This window comes from Dreissena polymorpha, chromosome 10, assembly GCF_020536995.1.
Source record: "Dreissena polymorpha isolate Duluth1 chromosome 10, UMN_Dpol_1.0, whole genome shotgun sequence".
Taxonomy (NCBI): Eukaryota; Metazoa; Mollusca; class Bivalvia; order Myida; family Dreissenidae; genus Dreissena; species Dreissena polymorpha.
Window position 1 is genome coordinate 31,034,071 of NC_068364.1, and position 26,213 is coordinate 31,060,283.

Below are 26,213 nucleotides of genomic sequence, written 5' to 3' on the forward strand. Positions count from 1 at the left end.
GTCAAAAGAGGCTAAAATGGACGCAAGTCGAAATGCTGTTGCCAGGGGAACACTAGGAGTGCGGTGGGAAAGTGCAAGAAGAAACGAAAGCAAGTTGTTGCCAACCTATAGACTTGGGCTCGACATTGAAGACATTTAATTAGATACAGCCTTTGTGAAGAATTTCGTGCTTGAGAGTGATTGAATCAAGTAGCTTGATTGGAGATATATATATAATTATTCATGTGCATAGTGTGTGTTTATTCCAGTATTTAGGTTAATAGTGCTGAATATTTACCCAACTCAAATAAATGTTAATGGTATGTGTTTATTGTCGCCTTTGTAAATCCGATCATAATTGCTTGCAAATATAATTAATTGAAGCTTTGAAAAGCATTAAGTCAAACGTTGTTTTTATAACTCTTCGTTTTCCAAAACTGTAAAATATTAAACTGCCAATAACAAAACATAATACTCTATTTTATATATATCGGAATTGAGCGTTGCGTGTGACGGAGTTAATTAAAAAATTTCGGATAAAAGCAAAGTATAAATGAATGAATAATTTCTCATTTCGGATAAAAGCAAAATACAATATAACACAAATGCTCATTTGCCTTTTCTTTTGTCGTGTGATTTGCGTAATGCAGTGAACAACGAAGATTTGGTCACTCTTTGTGAGTACCAATTACACAGATTTTGCATAAATTATTAACTGATTTGTTATGTTTTCATTTATTTTGTTTAAGAAATTTACACAACGCAGCGTATGTTTTATTAATAATTTTAATTAATGAAACAATATTAATTGGCTTCATTAAATCACATGTAAATCACAATCTAAATCACAATTGCTATTATATAACAGTAGCGTAAACAAAAAATATAATACGATAAAAAGTAAAGAAACGCAACAAGTAAACATCGTGGTACAAACAGCTAAGATTGAAATGTTAATTATGAAGGAGATCTGATGATAAAGCTTTTATCAAAACTATTAAATTACATGTAAATCACAATATAAATCACAATTGCTATAATATAACAGTAGCGTTATCACAAAATAAAATACAATAAAAAGTAAAGAAACGCAACAAGTAAACATCGTTGTATAAATCACAGACAGGTAAAAACACTTTATTTGTGTTTTTGTGCGTAGTACCTACACAGTGAGCTTATATGTTTATAAGCGGCTCTAAACAAACGGCAGACATTTGTTTTTGCCCACTGTGTGTTTTGAGATGTTCTTGCATGTGAGCGCGCGTTGTTGCCTTGTGGTCGCATATCTCGCACTCGATCTCTCGAGTGCGCCCTTCCCGGGCCGAGTGAGCATCTAAGTAAATTTTCGTTGCGAATTCCTTGCCACAATTAGGACAAACATAGTTCTTTCCGTCTCCGTGTACATTGCACCTGTAATCATCCATAAGCATAATAAGCACATGTATCCGACATGTACACTGTTTGCTACTTATTTGCAATAACACGGTGTCTATACCACGTGACTTTTTAAAATCTGTGTTAGGAGAATAAAACGCGACCTAGGTAACGTTTTAAAGGATGTCTTTTTAAATAGTTCACCATTTTAATGGGATAAACTGCACAGCCCGCTCATTTGTGAGAGTGTTCTATCGGTATCATGAATTTTTTTAACAAATAGGTATTATTTCAGTAAAGTGCAAACGCGCGTTTGTAATAAGAAGTCCAAACACTGATCTGACATTTTTATAATCGCTGAAACGCACGGTTCTACACTTATATAAAATGTTGACAAATTGAAATTAGACATCCTTAAAAACGTTGCCGGTGTCTCAATTTATTCTCCCAACATAGATCTTAAAAAGTCACGTGGTAAGGCAATGTGAATAATAAACTATTTAATGATTTTGGAAATGTGTATCTTATATATCTATAATGCATTTTTGATAAGACTGTTAATCACAGCTTTCTTAAGATATCGTTTATGTAGTGAAACTGCAATCAACATAATTCTCAATGATTAGAATCGCAAGGAAAATGAAACAGCCAACTGTCATTTGTCTACTGTCTAAAAGCGCAATATAACAATGACCTGCGTCTCTGATGAAAACCCAACGCCGAAACAGTTAAACGGTAACTTCCCAGCTTGTGTTCTCTCATGGTAAACCAAATTGCGCCTGTGTTTGTACACTCTGGCGCATATGACACAAATGTATCGCTCGTCGGTCGTCATGATATGTATCTGAAAACATCAAATATGTTAAATGAAATAAATAATTATGCATTTTTCATTATGTATTCACCGTGCTGTCACCAAAACAGTGTTATATTGAGGATATTTGTTGGATTCGATGGAATATCGATTTTATCTCACAGTGATCATATAAAATAAGTTTTTGTTATGATCATGAATGAATTGAAATCGACATTTCATCGAATCCGACAATTTTTTTTCTATTTTATGCTTTTTCACAGTATATTTACATTGTAAAATAGTTTAACTGGATAATTTCTCTGGATTTATGATTTCATTTCGTCGACAAAATGACGTAATTTCACAGTAAATCAGTGAACAAATATTGATATTTTTTACTGTTATTTTTCAATGTTTAAACGGTGAAATATCAGTTTTATTTCACTGATATTTCTCTGTAAACCACTTGAAATTTTAAATCAAATCATATACTGTATTTGTCATGCGTGTTTCCGTTTACATTTTTTCATGCACTTAGCCATATATAATTACAAGACAACGGCGAATTACAAAATCTACTATTTACTAAAATTTAAAACATGGTTAACAACAGTATAGTTAAATCCTTACAATTGCCATCACAGTTGGAAATAGCATGGACATAACCAACAGTAGGATCAATCGAAAGCCAAGTTAACTGCAACTCCGATCGATATATCACTTGCTATTTATCTATGTGTGCATTGGGTATTGCTTTATCACAACGTACATCAAAATGCTACTAATCAAAAATTACTTATATAATCCTACAAAAAAAATGCTAATATACATGAGCATCTGTTACTTAAGGATAACACGATCAAAGGAACGTGCGTTGATATGCTGAGTCAAATGTTCCATTGTATATCAATCAGTTCATCTTAACGATAGTTGAGTTATTGTGGACTGTTCATTGAAATCAAAAGAATTATGTGTAACCCGACTCCAGAAGGGCGTGGCTGACATTCGCCAGATAAAATTGGAACTTGTTCAGGCATATAGTCCCTCTGTCAGATTCCGAGGGTTGTTTTCGGTGAAAGTTTCACATTTGTCAATAGCACTTGTGTAAGGCAGCATCAAAGTTATTGTCCGACATTGTATGTTTGTGATTAATGTGCCGGATCAAGAAAATGTTTTGAAATCTTTATTTACTTGTTGTTTATTACCTCGACAATAATATCGCTTCAGAAACTTAATTTATCGCAACTAGTCGTTCTAGCCGAAAATCGACTTGTCGTGCTTGCCTTGAATTTCGTTGCTTGTCGTGTTAGCCAAAATGTTGGTGTACATAAAAAATGTCATAAGGTGGTGTTTTAAGATATTTTTTCAGACAAAACACATTGTATATGAAATTAATCACGTCCGCACATATTGGTTCACTGCAAAAAGGAATATAAAACAGAAATTTTGGACGATTTGAAATGTGCTTGTCGTACTTGCGTACATTGTAACGTAAAAACAAGGAATTCGACTCGAATGAGAGACTAAACTACACACCTGGTGTCAAATATTTATATAACCGGGAATAGTGCTTAACTTTACCCATAGCCTGCGCGTTAGTTCGTCCAAATAGAGTAAAGAATAAGATACTTACGTGGATTTGAAGTTTTTAAGCGGGGCCAATGTTCACAAATTTCTTCTTAGCGTGCTAGCCAAAATGACGCCACGGACCACGTGGTATGGCCACAATGATTTTATGTACAAATTTAAATATCGTTATGCTGTGTTGATCAACAATATTGACGTCATTCAATTGGTCAAATTTTCAAGTAATTGAAAACGGGTGATTTATAAGTGTGAAATATGGAGATTCTATAGCGTCGTTGATTGATTAAAAACAAACATAAACAGTATTTAAGTTTTATTTATAGGTATTAAATAAATAAATAATAACAAAAGGGCCATAAGGACCATTAAGCGCTAACCTGTGCCCAACGTACATATATTGTCAAACCAGATGAGCTAGATTTTTACCAAACTTGACCAATATTCTATCATGGCATAATATAGTCAAGATAAACATTTTACCATGTTTTATCAAGATTGAGTCAAAACTATGGTTACTAGAGTTGTTATATGTGTTTTCAAAGATTCGACCAGGTAACCTTACTTTTTAACGCACGCGACTCAAATTCGAAATCAGTCTGTTTTTTCAAGATAAACATTCTGACTCATTTCTCATCAGGAACAAGACATACATGTTTATTCTAGAGTGGTAAAAAGTTTTCTCTAAGATTTAACATGGTGACCTTATTTTTGAAAGCATGTGACTCAGATTAAAACTCTGCACTTCCTCTTAAAGCTATAAAGTTTCTTTTGTATTCCTGCAATACTTCATGAGTAATATTCCGCACAAGATGTGGCGCATACTAAGCAATTAAAAAACGGAAGAACAGATCATTATATTTGTATATGCTTCCCTTTAAGGACATCGTTACTAATGCGAATTCTTAACGCTGTCTGAGAACACATGATTGTGTAACAGATGTGGCAAATATGTCATATCATAAAAAGTTTGCTTCAATGCCAGTTTTGTGGATGACAACTGAACAAAATGTGTTTTCGCTTCAATGCTAGTTTTGTGGATGACAACTGAACAAAATGTGTTTTCGCTTCAATGCTAGTTTTGTGGATGACAACTGAACATAATGTGTTTTCGCTTCAATGCTAGTTTTGTGGATGACAACTGAACATAATGTGTTTTCGCTTCAATGCTAGTTTTGTGGATGACAACTGAACATAATGTGTTTTCGCTTCAATGCTAGTTTTGTGGATGACAACTGAACATAATGTGTTTTCGCTTCAATGCTAGTTTTGTGGATGACAACTGAACAAAATGTGTTTTCGCTTCAATGCTAGTTTTGTGGATGACAACTGAACAAAATGTGTTTTCGCTTCAATGCTAGTTTTGTGGATGACAACTGAACAAAATGTGTTTTAAATGCATTAGTGCCACTTTTTCAACAAGGTGCATGAATGATTTTGTTGTGTGCAACAGTGCAAATATAAATATTTGATAATCCTTACTATTTAAATGCTGCAACTCGTACACCTACCTCAGTTGGTAGAGATCTAGAATATAAATGCAAGTATTATGGTATCTTTCCATAGCCCGACCACATTATCCATTGAGTTTGGATTGGTCATGAAATTCTATTGCCATTCTCCCTGTGCCTCTGACAAAAAGGGCAGTTATCCGTTACTGACATAAGGATGTGCATTTAGTACAAGTAAACCAGCAACTCCAGGGAAAGTTTGAGTAGGGCAAGTGACTGCGGTGAAATGCCTAAAATACTGTCCCAAACTCCATAAAGATAAGTCACGTAACTTGAATGCAGAAATTTATTGACAAAATGTACACACTAGTCTCAGTAATATAATAAACAGTTCTTAAATACCAACATTCAACAAATTAAATATCACATATAAACAAGACTGAAAACATTAAATATAATTACAAAAATGTATATAGTTTTTATGTTGATATATGTTAGTGAAAAAAGGTTTTTAGTCAAATACTGACATACCCAAAATAAAGTAATTATCTCAGGGAAGTTCTTAGAGAAATCCGGAAAAGTATTTTTTGAAGAGAATTCCTAATTCCAAGGCCCCTTACTTCATGAAAAATCTATGAACCGGAACGAAACTCAAAATTGATCTGTAAGTCAAGTAGACTCAAACACAAAAATCTGGTAAATATCGGCGAAAGGTTAACTAAAAAGTCCGGAACAAGATTATTGTAATGGAAATTACTAAGTCAAAGGCCCATAACTTGGCCTCAAATCAATGGACCGGAACAACATTCAAACTTGATATGTTAGCCATGCAGGTAAACTTACAACAATATGCTAAAATATATACATAAACATGCTATTAAATACTAATTGTTATATATGAGAACACACCATGCAAGTGTAAACGCTCTAGTGAGTTGAAGGGGTACACACAAAATGTATTGATATTGAAAGTAAATAATCAAACTGGTGTAGCTGCTTAACATTACTTTCGTTTCACCCTAACCACTAGGGTTTACATCATAACTGCACAACCCAATGCTGCATCGCTTTTATTTTCATCAGTCCTTGCTATCAGCATTTATTTATTGAGGTCTACAGGCAGACAATTTCCCAATATTTCACTCGATATCAATTTAGATGAAAACTGGGTCTTAAAAACAGAAATGCTGACAAAATAACATTTATTTTATAAATTACAAAGAAACATGTTTTCAGTGCATGAACCTTTTCACCGTATTTAAAAACCAATAAAAACCCAAGTACTCCTCAACAAATTGGTTATGTTAAAAGAATGACAGCTTATGCATAGATCCAGTGTTATTGTTATGTCGTGCAAATAACAAAAGTTATTTTCTGAACAATTCTTTTTTCATTCTAACAAGGAGTTCATGTCAACCTCTTACATCAAAGAGAAATACAAAAACAATCGACGTAGATGTGACAATAAAATATATTTTAGAGCAGTTCTAATGTTCACATAATTTTTTTTTTTTTAACTAATGACATTTTGTATTTACAAAATAAATAAACTGCAATTACACGTATTCTGTTGTAGTATGAACAAACAATTTTCTAAAGCACAACAACACTTTCCAATGGAAATTTAATTCATCTGAATCAAAAATCAAGATGCATGTCCAATAACACTATTCCACTTTAAACACTAGTATGCTGCTGTTATGATCAAGTCCAACTATGATGGAGGCAGTGTGTCTGTTGTAGCAGGCTGACATTGGACACTCCACTCCATCCTCAAGTGTCACAAGAGTGGCTAGCTTCCTTCTCCCCCGATTGTCCATCTGTAGCATATTGTGGGACCAGTATCCACATACCAGCACCTGGCCTGCAGGTGTTATGTGTACACCATTTGGGTTTATAAGCGCATGGTCAGTAAAGATGGCCAGGACTGAACCATCTCTGGCCAAGGTGAGGAGCTTGTTATGGGTGTAGTTAGTGATGTATAACTTGTCCCCTGTGGAACTCACAGCACACTTATAAACTGCAAAACATAGTAACATCAAGACATTGAATTATATGTATATATGTAGTAGGAAATAACACATATCATTCAAACTGTATTAATAATGTGTTGTTAAATACAACAAATTATTAGAGTATGTATAAGGCTCAATAATAAACCTATTTATTTGTTGAAGGAAGATTTTTTCCAGTGATTTGTGTTCTTTTCATGTTTTACATATTTGTCTTGGACTCGTGTTTGAAGATTTAAAGTGTTCCACAAAAAACATAGAATGATATACATTGTAATTATATTACAGTATACACAGGATTGTGTCAGGTGATTTTACTAAATGCAGTTACAATAGATCACCCAAACATGAACACATGATTAAAATGTAAATGGCACATATTGACATTGTGTACATTTCAATAATACACATGCAAAACTATAGATATTTTGTTTAACTGAAATTGAAATATTGCTTAAAGCTTCTTCAATCAGTTAAAAAGGGCAGTTGTTACAAGTATACTTTCAAACTCATTTACAGACTATCAAACATATACCAAATACTAAAAAACAAGTAACATACTTGTTATTTTTATGCATCCCGCGTCTTCAGAGAAACCAATATAATTCAACGGACATTAATTTTACTTTAGTTGTGTGGTGTCCGTTCAACCACAAAATCAAATGTTCAGCCAATTATTAAAGGTCCATAACCTTAAGACAGCCATTACAAAAACAACACACTCAAACAAGATCCAACCAATATACCCGATTTTAACAATCCATAAAATTCAATGTAAACAAACTTTTATAAATTCACGGTATGTTTAGACACGGCATTCTAGAAATGCCTAAATCAATGAAAAATAAATTGAATTCTTAACTCCGGCTGAAATAAAATGTTTGAAATCTATTTATTCAACATATCCCATATAATGTTAGTGAACCATGAATCTTCAACTATGATTCCTACCTGTATAGCTGCCTGATGTGTCCTCATACATCTTGCAGACAATATTTTCACTAAGCGTGTTCTTGTACAATGCATTCCAACAAGACATATAAAGGTCTCCCTGGTGAAAGGTAACACCACAACATGAATGTTGTAACTGGAGCGTCCTTCCTGCCACCAGCTGCATGTTGTCCACTGAGATAAACTGGACCTCATGTGTGTTGGTACCATCCACATTTACAGCCACCTCACTGGGCGTGATAGGACACATATCTCTTGGATAGGCACTCGCACTCCAGTGACTCACAACCTGGTACTGCTTGTCAAACAGCTTGACTTTCTTATTTTTGCTATCTGCAACCAGGAACTGTCCATCCTGCAGAACACAGATGGCTGTGATTTTTCATTCATCTGAATCACTTGATATTCTCACATTGTGTACAGACTTCCCCTGCACGGTAAACACATTGTTTGGATGCTCTTGTACCATCAATGTTTGTGTACTGTCTATTCTCCCAAGACCTGGCAGTTTGGACAAGTACTGCACAATGTCACTGTTAGGCTGGAATCTTATCAAAACTTTAACCTGAAGAGAGCTTTTCTTCAGAAAGGTTTCAGACTGTTTTATTTTGGCCTCGCCTTTATTGTTAGCTATAAAGGATAGTCCCAGCCTGCTTTTATCATTTAAGTCCTGTATGGCCTCTCGAAGTTGTTTCAATTCTTCCCAAAGCCTGATGCATTTGTCAACATCACTTTTGAAAGAGGCTTGAAGTTTGGTCAAAGTATCTTTCATTTCCGTCAGTGTTTTCTGTTCAATCGTGTCTAAGGTTGCATTTATTTTTCTGCGAGTTTCCTGTATCGTGTGTAACTGCTCATCATATGAACTTTGCACAAAATCAATGCAAGCCTCTTTGTTTTCTTGAAGTTTCTTCATTTTCTTCAGAATTTTTTTGATAGAAACTGTCAGTTTTTGAAGGTGTGAGGACTGACTTTTTACTTTGTCGGATATAAGAGTTATCCTTTTGCACTGTCTGAAAGTAAAGGGAATACTATTTTAAAATATATAAATTACTTAAATATATATTTTTGAAAGTTTGTATTTTGGGAATCAGACAGCTTACTCAACGAGAGGGCCAAGATGTCCCTAGTTCGCTCACCTGAGAGGAGTCGGTTCATTCAATCTTTACCAAATGTCAAACTTGACCTAGATATTGTCCAGACAAACATCCTGGTCAAGTTTCATCATTATTTCATCTGCGAGTCATGATCAATGTACGTATGAAGTTTCATGATCCTAGGCGTAAGCATTCTTGAGTTATCATCCGGAAACCATTTTTCTAAGTTGAGTCACCGTGACCTTGACAGCCATTGTATGAATACGTTTTTTGGCACTGTGACCTTGACCTTTGACCTAGTGACCTGATAATTAATAGGGGTCATCTGCGAGTCATAATCAATATACCTATGAAGTTTCATGCACCTAGGCATAAGCGTTCTTGAGTAATTATCCAGAAACCATTTTACTATTTCAGGTCACCGGGACCTTGACCTTTGACCTAGTGACCTGAAAATCAATAGGGGTCTTCTGCGAATCATGATCATTGTACCTATGAAGTTTCATGATCCTAGGCATAAGCGATCTTGAGTTATCATTCAGAAACCATTTTACTATTTCAGGTCACCGTGACCTTGACCTTTGACCTAGTGACCTGAAAATCAATAGGGGTTATCTGCAAGTCATGATCATTGTACCTATGAAGTTTCATGATCCTAGGCATAAGCGTTCTTGAGTTATCATCCAGAAACCATTTAACTATTTCAGGTCATCGTGACCTTTTCCTTTGACCTAGTAACCTGAAAATCAATAGGGGTTATCTGCGAGTCATGATCAATGTATCTAAGAAGTTTCATGATCCTAGTCATAAGCGTTCTTGATTATCATCCGTAAACCATTTTACTTCTTTGGATCACCGTGACCTTGACCTTCTACCTAGTGACCTGAAAATCAATAGGGGTCATCTGCGAGTCATAATCAATGTATCTGTGAAGTTTCTTGATCCTAGGCATAAGCGTTCTTGAGTTATCATACGGAAACCATTTTACTATTTCGGGTTATCGTGACCTTGACCTTTGACCTAGTGACCTGAAAATCAATTGGGGTCATCTGCAAGTCATGATCAATGTACCTATGAAGTTTCATGATCCTTGGCATAAGCGCTCTTGAGTTATCATACGGAAACCATCTGGTGGACGGACGGACCGACATGAGCAAAACAATATAACCCGTCTTCTTTGAAAGGGGGGGGGGGGAGGGTCATAATGAGAAAACTGCCCCCCCCCCCCAGCAGCCATGTTATTCAACAAACCGGAACCATTTTTCACCTCAACTCTCGTATCAAAGAAACAAATTTTCTTCGCAAATTTCAAAAAAATTGGGCCAAAAATGTGACTTTTACTGTGTTCACATGTTTTCACTATATACATATAGAGAAAAATGCCCCGCCCACTGGCGGCCATGTTTTTTTATCGATCTCGACCATTTTCGAACTCGTCCGAGACATCAATTGAACCATTGTTTTGACCAACTTTCATGATGATTGGGCCAAAATTGTGACTTCTAGAGTGTTTACAAGGTTTCTCAATAGCCAAATAAGGAAAACCGCCCCGCCCACTGGCGGCCATGTTTTTCAACGGATCGGAACCACTTTTGAACTCAACTAAGATATCATTAAGACAAACATTTTGACAAAGTTACATGAAGATTGGGCATGAAATGTGACTTCTACAGTGTTGACAAGGTTTTTCTTTTTTTGACCTAGTGACCTTGTTTTTGACCCGGCACAACCCAGTTTCAAACTCGGCCGAGATTTTATTGGGACAAAGCTTCTAAAAAGTTTCATGAAGATGGGACAAGAAATGTGGCCTATAGAGTGTTTACGAGCAAATGTTTACGGACGGACGGACGGACGGAAATACGACGGCCAAAGACCGGTCACAAAAGCTTACCTGAGCAATCAGGTGAGCTAAAAATTGAGTCAACACTTACAAAGGAAGCATACAACTGCAGTCTTATATTAATATGTATTGTACATAAACAAATTAATAGTTGCCTAGTCAAGTTCCTTCCAACTCAGTAAGAAAACCCTACATTTGTTTCCAAATGTAGGTGTATTTGTTTTCTATAATTTAAATAAATCTACACCTGTGATTAAGTAATGCACAATTTGTGCAGCAGAGCTCACTGTGTTCATCACAAAACATTGTCAGGTTTTCTTCTGTATGGACATCACATTTCAGAAGAAAATCTTCCACCTTCTTGGCAACTGGCCATTTCTTCATATATCCCCTTCCAAAGGGGGCATGTTTTGTAAACAACTGGCTGTGCATGTTAATACAAATTTCACAGTAAAACTTCACGCATGATTCACAGTAGAAATCAGCCGTGGTATCCAGTTTCTTATCTTCACAGGTCGAGCACAAGAAGTCTTGGACAATGTCAGATCCCTTGTCAATGGTGGCTTGTGAAAAATTTGCCATTTTACTGAATGAGATTTAAAAAACAGCAGCTTGAGATATCTTTACTAAAAATTTAACGTCAATGATTTAGCCACAGTAACTATCCAATTTGTCATATGAATTGTAGGGTAAGATAAGACTAAATGATTACACCTGAGTTTGAAGTTGGTTTATCAGGCCATACCAACGGAACTATTTAAACTTAAGGCTGTGTTGAATCAATAAAGTAATAGAAGTAGTTGGTTTCAGTGAACTTGATAACAGGGGTATAAACAGGAAGCATTTGTAACTGTTCATAACTGAAATGTTAAGTTAGGCCTCCAAACTAGCTTTAATTAGTGTGAGTATCACGGACAATAATGCATTTACATACAAACTTATTAAATTAAAATTTAAGTAATAATTAAACAGTCCTAGTCAAGCCTGAATATTCCCCCTCATGCTCTTTTTCAATGGAAATTGTTAGATTGGTATTATATTAATATAATGTTATAGAGATGACACCTCTTACAGTTTTCAAGATTGAACCATTATTTAACTCAAATGATCGGAAGCATTATAAAACTCAAATGGACCGGAACCATTATAAACTCAAATGAGCTGGAATAATTATAAAACTCAAATGACCGGAACTATGATAAAACTCAAATGACCAGAACCATTATCAACTCAAATGACCCGAACCATTATAAAATCACATGACCGGAACAATTATTAAACTAACATAACCGGAACCCTTATTAACTCAAATGACCGGACCAATTATAAAATTCAAATAACAGGAACCATTATACAACTCATATGACCGGATCCATTATAAAACTCAAACGACCGGAACCATTATAAAACTCAAATGACCGGAACAATTATAAAACTTAAATGACCGGAACCACTATACTGAGTAGAGGACCGCCATATGATTTTACACTCAAAATTTAAAATATAAGTTAATATTTGCCCAGCTGTTCAGAAGAAGTTTCTACAAAAAACAGGAGAAGACGTTGCTAAACGAAAAAATATTTTAGACATAATCGTGAGCTTAGAATTATCTAAAAACTTGTATTTATTGTTAATTTACATATACCTGAACTTTCAAAACATTTCAACGTTAAAAAACAAACACAAACACCCTTTTTGTTCTGCAAGTTCATGACATGTTCAGTATTGCGGAAATAAGGGGGTATCAACTTACGCACATTTGTATCATTGAATATTTTAGGAAGGTGAATTTAATCAAGACCTTTGTTACAAAACTCAATTTTGATACGATTTCTAGTTTTGTTGTGTGCACTTTCAATAAAAGGTCAGTGGATGATTCGATCAGATTGAAGTAAAATATGTTTACATTCCTTATCAATATGCGCCAAAGAAGAAACAGAAAGAAAGCAAAGTGCACTTAGTAATTTATGTTTACCCTTATTTTGTAATAATGTGTAGCAGTCATTTTAAGAAAGAAGTCGTTTAAATTTCCGCCTTATGTTACCTTTTCCCTTATGCGGTGTGAACGTTTATTTCTAAGACGTTTACTGAAAAGAGAAAATAAATAAATAAATTTATTTTTAGAAATAGTTTCAACATTTAATATATTTTCATTTAATCCAAGTGGATGAGCTGTTTGTAAACGTGTAATCCATAAAATTCCAGCACGCACCTTGCTTTTAATTGGTACTGTTTTGAAGTACTATTATCAAAAATAAGTTGCACCATAGGTTGAATAGAAATATTTGTTATGCTACGACCCGTTTTATTTAAGTGTTGGTTAATAAATTTGTATTTTTTATTGTTGCTTTTTATTTTATAAAAATGTTTCCTTAAACGTGTTTGAAGTGATCTACCAGTTTGCCTATCTACCAGTATTGCGCACCACAACAGGGTACATTTCAAATAATGAAATACACTACATGCATAGAATTTCATGAGACATCAGATTGAATGTTAACTGAAAATTTGCGGTTATTAACAGATGAAATAATAAAAGAGGACCTATTTAAATACTTGCAACATAAACACTTCTTGTTTTTAGGAAACAGGTGAGCTAATTTATACAAAAGTTACTCATTAGTTTCAAGAGAACCGTCTTGTTGCTATGCAAAAGTTCGAGGACCGATACAAAAGTTACAAGTTTCCAGAGATTCTTCTTGTTTCTATGCAATACGTTCCAGGGTGAATACAAACGTTTCTCACCAATTTCAAGATATTCTTCTTGTTGCTAGGTAACACATTCGAGGATCGATACAGAAGTTGCTATGCTCAGCAACATATTTTAGGGTTGATACAAAAGTTACTCACCAGTCTCAAGGGGATTTTCTTGTTGCTAGCACGTTCGAGGCTTGAACCAGAGGCTGCTAAACTAAACAAGACATTTGAGGGTTGATACACAAGTAACACACCAGTTTCAAGAAAATCTTATTGCTATGCAATATGTTTAAGGGTTGATACAAAAGTTACTCACCAGTTTAAAAAGATTCTTCTTGTTGCTATGCAATACATTCGAGGGTTAATACAAAAGTTATTAACCAGTTTCAAAAGAGTCTTCTCTTCGCTAGGTAACATGTATATGGGTCGATACAAAAGCTACTCACCAGTGTCAAGAGATAGTGAGATATTAAAAGTTTTCTGAGAAGTTGATTTTTCGTCATAATTTGATTATTTTTCATTCAAAATGATGTGTTCACTAATTAATATCATAGCCAAACGCTAACCACTTGTGACACAAACATCATCATCATTATAACACTTTATGTATGTGCTAAGCTGTAAGCCTCATTTCCTCAGAGCAAGGCACAACTCATCTTAAATAAGTGTCATGTTATATCAAACAGTTTCAAACAGTTTTACACACTACACTTGTTCCTCTAACATGAAGTACTTGCAGAGCATTGGTTTTCTATCAGTAGGCCACATTTATTAAAGTTACGCAAACAAATCATTTTCGCACACTACTCTTGTTCCTCTAACATGACGTACTTGCAGAGCATTTGTTTTCAATCAGTAGGCCACATTTATTATGATTTTTACGCAATCAAATTCTTTAACTGCACAATAGATGCGCAATTTTGAGTCTATATATATTTAATAGTGGAAAAAAAGACAAAAGGGTCATAATTCTGCCTAAACCTTTTATATAAGCCCAAATACCTTTCTTTGTGATTGTCTACAGTCATTTATGGCCAACATTGGTTGTCCTGGTAAACTCTGATGAATTGACAGCTAGTGCTTGATAACAATAAGCTGAACACAGCCATGGCCACTTTATTAAAAACACTTAAGCCTTGCTCTGAGAAAATAGGGCTTAAAACAAATGCATAAAGTGTCATCCAGGATTAGCTTGTGAATTCCGCACATGCTAATCTGAGCCCACACTATCCTCCTTGACTAGATTTTCACTACCAAGAGTCTTCCCGCAAATGTAAAAATCCAAAAAGCGGAAACTGTCATCTCGACCGACCCTGTACGCACATACATTAAGCCCAGTTATCTCAGAGCGCGACTCACTTCTTCGTATTGAAGTAACAAGATATGTTGATTAGGGCAAATACAATAGAATAAAATAGGTATCCAGGAGATGTTATGGAATTTTATAATAGAGTAGAAATTCGTTGCATGTATCTAATTAATTGTCTCACTTACAAGGCAGAACCCGTGATCAATCATAAATAGTTTCCCATGGGGGTTATATACTTTTCTTAAACAAATGTTAGAAATCATTCAGTCACGATTTCCGTTTTCAAATGAACATTATATCCCTATATTATGCATTTTGAGCATTTATGCTCTTTTTGGTTGTATCGGAGGGTATATTTCACCTATTTTCGATGTCAATAAATCTCCAAAAACGTGGGTATTTTTTTCCTTAGTGGAGCTTTTTTCCCAAAGGTTCTGCCATGTCCAAACAAATGACACATATATGGTTGCGGACTGCACAGGCTAATCTGGAGCGATTCTTTTTGCATTGAGCACAATTTCCCAAGAGTGAAGAAAACCCTTATGGCTTTTACAAAAAATACATACAGAGAACTTCTCAGTTATCTGGAATCTAATCGAGACCTCAGCTCATCAAACAGACCACAGATTATCAATTTCTCCAGAGCCTGTGCCAAACTAATGTTTATGAGCCTCACTCATTGAAAATAGGTCTAAGGGACCGTCAACCGCGATTGATGAAAAAAGAAAAGTTCTAAAATACCGTATTTTTTACAATTATTAGTTCATATTGATTAACATATCACGACTGGTATATTACATTATTTGGAAAAAGTTATTATGTTTTCATATTTCATAAAATCGGCAATAACATTTTACTGGGTATGTGTACCAGGTAACTACCAGTTAACTATAAATAACGCAAGTAGATTGATCATCATCGTCACGTGGTAAACCCAGGAAAGCAAATTGTGCATGTGTTGTGAATTGTTTATATTTTATATATAAAAGGATCAATCTTCTTGCGTTATTTATAGTGTGTATATAGTTATGTCACCTATTTTCGCGAAGTACTGTCGATTTCACATCGCAAAATTTTATTACCGAATATACTGAAACTATGAACTTTTTTCAAGCAATGTTATATACCAGTCGTGATATTTTAATCAATATAAACTAATAATCTAAAAAAGATATTTGAGAACTTTTGTTTTTCCGTCAATCTGGGTGACGGTCCCATTCAAAGTATTGTTTTGACCGAAAAGTATTTTAGACCCAAAAGCATTGTTTTGAACCAAAAGTATCTTTTGACCCAAAAGTATTGTTTAGACGGACAGACAGATGGGCAGACAGTCGAAAAGCTATGGGCCATTCTATCGGAGGCATAAAAAGTGAACACAATGAACAGATGTGTGGCTTGTACACATTTAAATTATTTGCAGTAAATAATTCTAGTCTGTGGTTCAACTAACTGCTTTCTGAAAAACAAAAATAAAAAAGGTGTCTCCAAACATCACCAAACCTATGTGAAGAGTTTCCTATTAAACACACAAAATAGCACCTGTATGAGCCTTGCTCTGTGAAAACTGGGCCTAATGCATATGCAGAACTTGTCGTCTCAAATTAGCCTATGCAGTCAAACCAGGATAATAAGGGACGACCATTTCCCCTTATCTGAATTTTCACTGATAGGAGACTTCCTTTAAACAAACAAATACCATAACAGCGGAAAGTGTCATTCCTGATTACCCTATGGACACTGCATCAGCTTATCTGGGAAGACACATTACGACCATGCCCAGTTTTCCCAGAATCTATCTGCATACCTCCTGCGTAGCAGTTTGTCGGTCAATCAGTTCTCTTCGGAATGATCGCTGTTCGACTGAATGGACACCAGTCCATGGAGAAAGTCTGTCTTAAAAACTACATCTGGAAATATAAAATTAATTTTTAAATCTGAAATCTTGATAATATCATTCATCTGAGTCGTACTCTTGTAAAATCGGGTTTAATTCAGATGCATAAAGTTTTGTTCCAGATTAGCCTTTCCACGCAGGCTAATCATGGATGATACTTTACGCCTATATACTATAAACTTGAGTTTCTTATGGAGGATACTTCCTTTGAAAATATTCCACCAAATCAGATTGCAGACTGCACAGGCTAATCTGAGGCGTTATGCATTTAGCCTAATTTTCTCAAAGCAGTGTTCGTTTTTTTATGGAAAATCCTTGATTAGTTATGTTCTTTATATATTAAGATATGTCAAAGCCATCAATGTCCCCACAAGACATGTACGTACACCAAAAAAGAACATAAACACTGGTATTGTTGCCATTTTTTTTTAATTTTGAATGCCAAGTTAAACCTTACAGCTAGTGCTAAGTAATATAAAATGGCACAATAAATACAAGAAGTTCAATTCAGAAAAGGTCTAAGGACTTCATGCACACAGACGGACAGACCGACAAGTGCACTGTTTAATGTGAAGAACAAATACAACTTTTACGTCAACTTTTGTAATCTTACATTTGTTTCAGCAATCAAACACAGTTCCCTCCCTTGAATAAATTGAGCTTAGCATTGCTGCTACAATTTGCAAGTTATAACAAGATAACTTCTTTGTATTCGTTTTGAAATTGCCTGATATATGGACGAATTTCCAGTTTGGAACATTTTTTCAGATGTATAAACATGCAGACCGACCGACAGACAGACATACAGACAGACAGACCGACAGAAGGACCATCTGACCGACAGAAAGACAGACCGACTGACCAACTGATAGACCGACACACAGACAGACAAACATATAGAAAATCAGAAAGAATAGGCGTTAAGCTTTCCGTGCACTATAGCTAAAATAAAAAGGTTTACACAGATTTATCTCCCCTTATTAAACGCAGTTCCACAGTAATGCTGAAAATAACCTACACTATCTGAAAATATCTTCATACATAATTAATTATTTATATATCCATTGATATAACCCAGCTCCACAGTCCTGGTAAAAAATAACCCGAGGGTACCTTCTATATATTCAGAATCTGCTGTTTCTAGTTCTTTCTCATGATACGTCTTCAGGAATTTCGAGAATGCCCCGTCATGACTCTGAAGAGCCTCGTGGGATCCCATCTCTGATATCTAACTATTGGTAATCACGACGATGGTTAGCAATGTGAGGCAGAAAGTGGATACCATGGGTAACGAGTACCCTGGTTATACCCAATCATATAGCTAATAAAAATTAGCCTCCGTCTCGGAAAACAGGGCTTAATGCATCACAGGCTTATCAGGGACAACACTTTCATGAATCAAAACGCAAATAGTAATATATAAAAGAGTCTTAATTTACTAAGCTACGTATGTGTTTATTACTATGTTCCTCAGTGACAATAATTTTGTTAGACCAGTCCAGTCCCTTGTTCAGTTGTATAAGTAATGCCATCATTGACAACCATAATTTGAGACCTGGGAATCTGGCCTTATGCATGTGCGTTAAGTGTCGTACATGATAAGACTGTGTAATACGCATAGGCTTATCAGAGAGGTCACTTTCCGCCTTTAATATTTTTTTTGTTTAACGGAAGTCTCTTCTAAGTGAAAATCGAGTTTAGGGGGAAAATGTTGTCCTTGATTAGCCTGTGCTGACTGTACAGGGCTATCTGGGATGACACTTTATGCACATGCATTGAAGGTATAAAAGGCATATATAATTTATTATAAAAATTCTTATGTTATTGAGCAGATACCACTTTTACTGTTTTAAGTAATTGCACATTAACCTTGACCTTTCCAACCCGTCAAATCCAAGAAGCTCTCTTTCTATAAGATACACATGTACATGGACGGTTATCAAAAATGCTTACTCAAGAAAACCCGATCAAACTCATATACGCGTTTGACCAATTGGTAGTCCCTTAGGTAATTAAATAAAAATAACAACATCTTTTACTAGATTCAAGTTGTAAAGACTTCATTTCCAACATTATATATTAATGAGCAGCAAACAGCATAAAACCTGAACAGACTGCGAGTTTCTCGCAGGCTACTCTGGTTTTATGCTAGTTGCATATAGCTGTAATCCAAACAAAATTACAATTTCATAAAATAATATATTATTTCATTTTTACCTTTAACTTATTTAATAAATTTAATTAATCCTTATTAACATAGTTTTTTTATTTTCAATTAAAACAATTTTAAATAGTTGTTATTCTATAATTTTAGAAACGATTAATTTTATGTAAGGAATTGTGCAGCATATTTTCTGATAACAATATATCAAAGTGACAGCAGTTTACACACTCGCGTTAAGACCCGGTTTCCCAAAGCACTATGCATTTGTGTAAGCACATTTTCCATTTTGAAGTTCACATCATGCATTTAATGTATGAAGTTGTAGAAATATTTAATACATAAACAAATAGTAAATAGAAAATAAACAAATCAATAAACAAATGAACAAAAAGATGTAAAAGAAAAATAGCAGCAAACAAATATTTCTCTATCCGACTTAATCACCCACCTGTTTCACCCCGGAGTTTTACCTTGGTGCACCTTTACTATGAGTGAACCAAAAACAAATCAAACACAAGTCGGCCATAGAATGAGTTATACATTCCCGATCCAAATTCTCTTCTATGTTGGGAACGTTGGAAAGACGTGCGGAGAATCGGGACAATTCCGTGACTTAGGGTCAACGGTTTTGACCCGAATAAATATGAATTAGTAAGTGAGTAAACGTATCACGTGGGACCACGTGGGACCACGTGAGATACATATTTGGAAATGCCTGATATATCAAAATTCCAAGAAATTGATATCGAAATAATATTTAAAGAACCGCTCTCGGCAGACGGCCCAGAGCGTTCTGATATTATTTTCAGGTAGGATCTTTGTTACTATTCACATATTTTCATACTTTAATTATTGTTTGTTGCAAATGAATATTTTAATACTTAAACTATTGTTGGTTACTTTCATTCATTTTAACTAAATTCAAAAGAGGGTATTTAGGAAAAATATTTAATTGCACAATGTCCGAATAAAATATAGGAATTGTGTATTTATGATTGTCGCTATTTTATAAGTATTATACCAGAAAAAATAATAACACTGTTTTCTCATGAATTAATAATTTCTTTGTTTTCTGATTAGAAAGAACAATGTTAATATTTGAAAAATGTCAATGCTTGAAAAAAAGAATAGTTTTTTGTATGATTTATTAATTTGTAATGAATATTAATATCGTTGCATATATATATATATATATATATATATATATATATATATATTGGTCATGCAAATATTTTTGTTGTTTTGATAAATAATAAAAAGCGTTCTGATATTATTTTCAGAGAATAAAACGGGCTGTTTAACATCGACTTAGATATTTACCTTTCTCGTGCAAAAATGAGTATCAGCGCTAAGCGCTCACTGAACTAGAAAATTGGTAGAGATAGTATTTGTAATTTATGGAATATAACATTAAAACCGATAAACGTAGAATGGTCAGAACTATTAATTTTTAAGAAGTTAATCATTTGTCATACGACAATTAATGAAGGTCCCGTTACATACAATGTAAAATGTATAAAATGGAAAATCCGATTGCGCACAAAATTATAAGAAAACAACGTATGACATAAGCATTTTCACTTTGCTTCTGAGTGGGAAAGGAATAAAGACAAGAAACCATTGTCTACAATTTACCTCATTTATCAAAGATGTGTTTTCCAACTAGAGTATCAACAGCAATGAGCGGGGCGTCTAGATTTAGATGTCCCTGTCAAAGTGGACGTCTGTCGCCCGACCTCCCAAGCCAAACTGACTCGGACTGCACAGGCTATTCTGGGATGACACTTTTCCCACATGCAGTTAGCCCCATTTTCCCAGAACATTCGCTGCTATTGTTCTCCACTGTGGGTGATGCCCTGAAAGATACTGTTTTAATAAAAATAATAAAAAGTTAGTCTTAGTAAAAAATAATAAATATAAAGTCTTAATTAAGAATTTAAAAAAATGTAGTCTTGATCCAAAATAATAAATATAAAGTCTTAATAAAGAAATGTCTTTATACAAAAATAATAAAATGAATGTCTTAATAACAAACAATAAAAACAAATTCTAAATCAAATAATTAAAATTAAGTCTTAATAGAAATATTTATTTAAAAAAAAGCTTTAATACAAAATAATTATATTTAAGTATTGATAAAAAATAAAAGTCGATGTGGGGAAGTGGATATGGTGTCCACCTATCATCCAGGAGGTCACAGGTTTGATCCCAACGGTGAAAGCCTTCTTTAGATCTTCCCCAAAGACACCAAGAACTGTTTCCACCCAAGAAGTGGACTCTAAATTGTTTCACTAGGCGGTAAGCTGTCGATGCAATTAAGCTTTAAAAAAGAGGATTAAAATAGTTAAGGTCAATTGAAAAACAGCAAAACTATTCCAACTAGGTAAATAAAAAAAATGAATAGTTAAGATATAATAATTATCTATATAACTATTTGCCCTAGCCCAGTAGAATAGCCCATTCTAATGATTTTCACATATCACTGTGAACTTATTAGTTAAAAATCAAGCTATAAAAAATCATGGTCATACCCTTTTTCTGCCAGCGATCGAAAATTGAAACAGGCTTTATAAAAATGCGACTAAGCTTTATATATTAAACATTTGTATTGTTGCCTGATAGCTAGATATTGGTGATGGTGAACTAAGAGAAGTTTATCTTGCAAGGTAGTTGAGTACAGTTGAGGATTGGCAGAAAAAAACCATATTGACACGATAACGTTTGATAAATAGCATTCAATATGTAAGCAATCTATGACAAGATAATGCCACGTTTGATAAATCAGGCTTCATATGAAAGCCAGCTAATCTGCTTGTCAATACATCCTTCCCGCACACAGTGTTTTATCGATGAAAATGGAAAATAAATTAGACAGATACTTCACGTTCATGCTGTGTCATCTGTGGAAAAGCGGTGATTTGGCATGTAGACTCTTAGATTTATATATGGCATGGTTCTTGAATATTGGTTGGATTAAACTTGTTATCTGTACCCTTTAAAAATGAACAGGAGAATTCACATGCCTATGATTGCTTTTGCATCAGCGTAAACTATGATGACTTTGCATTTGTTTGTTTAGATTGAACATTCACCAAGTAGTTAAACCTAAATTACTCAACTGTTGGTATGCGATGGATACAAGATGGTCAGTATGGTGTACCCGCAAATAACACATTAGGCTAAGAATATTATAAATACAAAGCAAATAAATGAAAGAAAACTTCGTATGGAGACTTTTCTAAATTTCAATAGCACAATCTTGTAGTCTAAGATAATGAAAAGAAGATTTGTGCCAACTAAGGTAGAAAAGATGTGTTTGTTAAAACATTGCTAAAACAAAACGTGCATTTTACAGGACAGTTCATTCAATTATTGTAAACTATTTTCATTACATACTGTAAGGCTCTACACTTGCATTGAGTGGTTTAATAAATCATTATTTTATATGGGAAAATATCCATGTGCTGTTAAATATACAGTGTTTAGCTGGTGAGACAAATAGCGTTGTTCTGACATTCAGTTTCTAGTGATCAACCACGAATATTGTAACTTTGAACATGTCATAGGCCGGTGACGAACACTTTGATAGGATATAAAAACAACATTTTATAAATCGTTACATGTCTGATTAATCGAAGTGTCCTATAAAATCACACAGATCCAACAAATCAATGATTTAAGTAAACTCTTAAGTATTTGAAGCAATCTTGGAACATTCAACAAACCTTACAAATATTTACTTATACAACACTTGCAGCATCAATTAACAATGCCTTCAAACCCACACAAAATTGATAAAATAGATTTATCAAGGTACAAATAAAACATAACATATTTGGCAATACTTACATTAACCTTTATTAGTGGATAGCTATACATGTTGTTCTGTTTTGGTGTTTACCTTGTCATCTTCAAAATAAATTAGTGCTATCTTAAGTATAAGTGTTTTGGTGGAGAACATAAATATAAAATCATTCAGTACTGAAGAGCAGTTTGATGACTTAATAAGTGCTGACAGCACTTGTAGTACTAACTATAGGAATATATCATGGTTAGTCTGGACCTTAAAAAAGCATTAAAACGGGCTGGACGCATTTTTGGTTCCATTAATATATTCTTCATTCTAAATTCTAAGAATGGGTTGATGATTACCTAGATCACAAAACGTATTTTTTCCGATTCCTCAAGTATAGCAATGTTTCAATTCAAGATAATATCAATCATGTTAGAGTAGTTACCTTTCAATCAATTAATGATAGGATGGGATGACGTTAGCGATGTTGTACTACGTATCTTTTCAATCAAGCATAGATGTGGATGACGTTAGCAATGTTTGACTACGTTTCTTTTCAATCAGGCTAAGGTAAGGCTTATGTAGACTGAGATGACGTAAGTGATGTTGAACTACTTACCTTTTCAATCAGCATAGGTAGAATGGGATGACGTAAGCGATATTGGATTACTTACCATTTCAATCAAGCATAGGTAAAATGGGATGACGTAAGTGATATTAGACTACTTACCTTTTCAATCAGCATAGGTAGAATGGGATGAGGTAAGCAATGTTGGACTGCTTACATAGTTAATCAAGCATATGTAGGATGGGATGACGTTATCGATGGTTGACTGCTTATCTTTTCAATTAAGTGTGTATAGAATGAGATGACATAAGTGATGATGGACTACTTACCTTTTCAATCAAGCGTAGATAGAAAGGGATGTCGTAAGCGAGGTTGGACTACTAACCTTTTCAATTAAGCAAAGATAGAATGGTATGACGTATGTGATGTTTGCGATCACCAGTAAATACAGAGGACTCCATTTTCCGTTTCAACTAAATATATGTTGCCACTAAGACCTGCAATGAATGTAAATCATTAACAAAAGCATTTCAGCCTTGTTCTTGGGAAATGGGCTTTATATTGTGCAGAAAGTCCCAGGTGAGCCTGAGAAGTCCGCACAGACTATTCAGGTCCAAACTTTTTATTCTAAACTGGATTTTTGCGCTAAGACGAGAATTCCAAAAAAAGAATCAAAATCATAAAAGCGGAAAGTGTCGACCCTTATTAGCCTGTGGGACTTCACATGCAATTTCTGGGTAGATTCATACATTCATTAAGCCCTGTTTTCCCAGAGTCAGGATCATTGATAATCAAAGTAGTACAATTAATTGTATGAATTTCAGTGAATTTTAAATCAATATACCTTGTCAAAGTGAAGTGTTTTTTTACAATCACTAATTTGGTAATTGGGAAAATGCCATTTGCAATAGGAAAAAAGTGCATGTTGTTTTTACTTAATTGGGAAATTGTTGTTGTTTTTTGTATGCTAACAATTACTTAAAAATCGAGAACAAAAGTGTTGTCCATATTATATTTACTTATTTTCAAAATATATGAATAAATGATATATAATTGTCTCCCTTTGTTTTCAAGGGACGTAATTCTATTACATTTGCCTTGTAGATGGTAATAAAAATCCCCATGTTCAGCAATATTTTTAGTCTATTTGTTGCCATAGCAACATAATTATTGACGTATGAACAAAATGAAATGACGTAAATAAACTCCATATTGCCATCTGTCCATGTTTTAAGTTTCATGAAACAAATATGAACGTTTAAAGTAATCGCAGGATCCAGAAAAGTGTGACAGACTGACTGACAGACACACATGCTCACAGACTCACGGACACACAAAGCGAAAACCATAAGTTTCACCGGTAGGGGACTTATAATCATATAAATACAAGATAAACAGTAGAGACAACTCTTACAGGATCTGGTATGTAGTATAACACATTAGTGTTCATGAAAATAGTTCGTGAAATCTGTAACAATTGATTTAGCATCGGACAAAATGAATGCAGGTTTTTTATTTAATTAAATGAATATTTGTGTACATACCATGTTCACCTATAACTGGACTCTTATATATAATATTTTTCATTCCGATTTTACGAAAGTATTTTTAGATTCCCTCTACGAAAACTTTCACAAAATAAGTATTTAAGAATTTTAAACAATTTTAAGCTTTAATTTCTGTTTTCTTTCACACAGTGCAAAAAGGTAACACTTATTTCCGACAATGTAAAAAGTCAGTCAACAGACCTTCAACAGCTGTCAGTTTCTATCCAAACTATTCTGAAAGAAATAAAGAAACTTCAAGACAACCAGGAGGCTTGCATTAGGTCTGTGCAAAGTTCATACGATGAACAGTTAAACACAATACAGGAAACTCGCAGAGATATAAATTCAGCCTTAGACACAATTGAACAGAAGACACTGAAGGAAATGAAAGATACTCTAACCAAACTGCAAGCCTCTTCCAAAAACGATGTTGACAAATGCATCAGGCTAAGGGATGAATTGAAACAACTTCGAGACTCCATACAGGACATTAGTGATAAACGCAAACTGGAACTATCTTTTATAGCCACCAGGAAATGTATGGCCATAATAGAACAATCTAACACTTTTCTGAAGAAGAACTCTCTTCAGGATAAATTTTATTTAACATTCCAGCCTAACAATGGCATTGTACAATACTTGTCCAAATTTTCTGGCCTGGGGAGGATTGAAAACAGTACCCAGACATTAATAATACAAGATTATCCAAACAAGGTAATCACTGTGCAGGGCAAGTCAGTACACAATGTGAAAATATCAAGTGATTCAGATGAATGCAGAATCATAGCCTGCCCTGTTCTCCCAGACAGACAGGTCTTGATTGCAGACAACAATAATAAGAAAGTCAAGCTTCTTGGCCAGCAGTACCAGGTGCTGAGTCACTGGAATGAAACTACCTGGTCCTTGTATATGTATCAGATCACGCCCAGTGAGGTGGTAGTGACTGTGGATTCTAGGGACAAACATAAGGTCCAGTTTATCACAGTCAAGAACAGGCAGCTTCTGACAGGAAGGAAGCTTCGGTTAGAACATAGATGTATTGGTATTGCCTTTTACCAGGATGAAATGTATATTACTGCTGGTACTGCATTGTATAGGTACACACTCAAAGGGAAACTTGTCAGCAAAGAGTATGAGGATAAGTCAGAGAGTTTTACAGG

At 34.4% G+C, this 26,213-nt stretch overlaps 2 protein-coding genes and 1 long non-coding RNA gene across 5 annotated transcripts in view; 1 reads left to right on the forward strand and 2 right to left on the reverse strand.

Moving 5' to 3' along the window:
• The window catches only part of LOC127847624 (uncharacterized), a 108,458-nt gene that overhangs the window by 18,085 nt on the left and 64,160 nt on the right, over nt 1-26,213 (forward strand). The window lies entirely within an intron of this gene.
• On the reverse strand, nt 914-11,845 carry LOC127847630 (uncharacterized). Of its 3 annotated transcripts, XR_008034087.1 has the most exons (4): nt 11,329-11,845; nt 8,148-9,157; nt 2,048-2,197; nt 914-1,389 (listed from the first exon to the last, which is right to left on the reverse strand). XR_008034087.1 is itself a non-coding variant. In XM_052379667.1 (3 exons), exons 2-3 carry the CDS (start codon nt 8,395-8,397, stop codon nt 6,852-6,854), a joined length of 603 nt encoding a protein of 200 aa, XP_052235627.1. In that variant the 5' UTR covers nt 8,398-9,157; nt 11,329-11,777; the 3' UTR covers nt 5,517-6,851. The 3 variants fall into 3 exon arrangements, 1 of the variants encoding a protein (XP_052235627.1); XR_008034086.1 differs by lacking the exons at nt 914-1,389; nt 2,048-2,197 and adding an exon at nt 5,517-7,204; XM_052379667.1 differs by lacking the exons at nt 914-1,389; nt 2,048-2,197 and adding an exon at nt 5,517-7,204 and having other exon boundaries at nt 11,329-11,777.
• LOC127847639 (uncharacterized) lies at nt 13,126-17,302 on the reverse strand. Its single transcript, XR_008034093.1, has 3 exons — nt 16,892-17,302; nt 13,932-13,992; nt 13,126-13,168 (listed from the first exon to the last, which is right to left on the reverse strand). It is a non-coding gene; the product is annotated as an uncharacterized LOC127847639 (long non-coding RNA).

Excerpts from the sequence above, each read along its gene's own strand:
- LOC127847630 (XM_052379667.1), bottom strand. The coding sequence starts at position 8,397 with ATGTGTCCTATCACGCCCAGTGAGGTGGCTGTAAATGTGGATGGTACC. Across the intron at positions 7,205-8,147 it reads CACATCAGGCAGCTATACAG|TTTATAAGTGTGCTGTGAGT; the intron begins GTAGGAATCATA and ends TATGTTTTGCAG.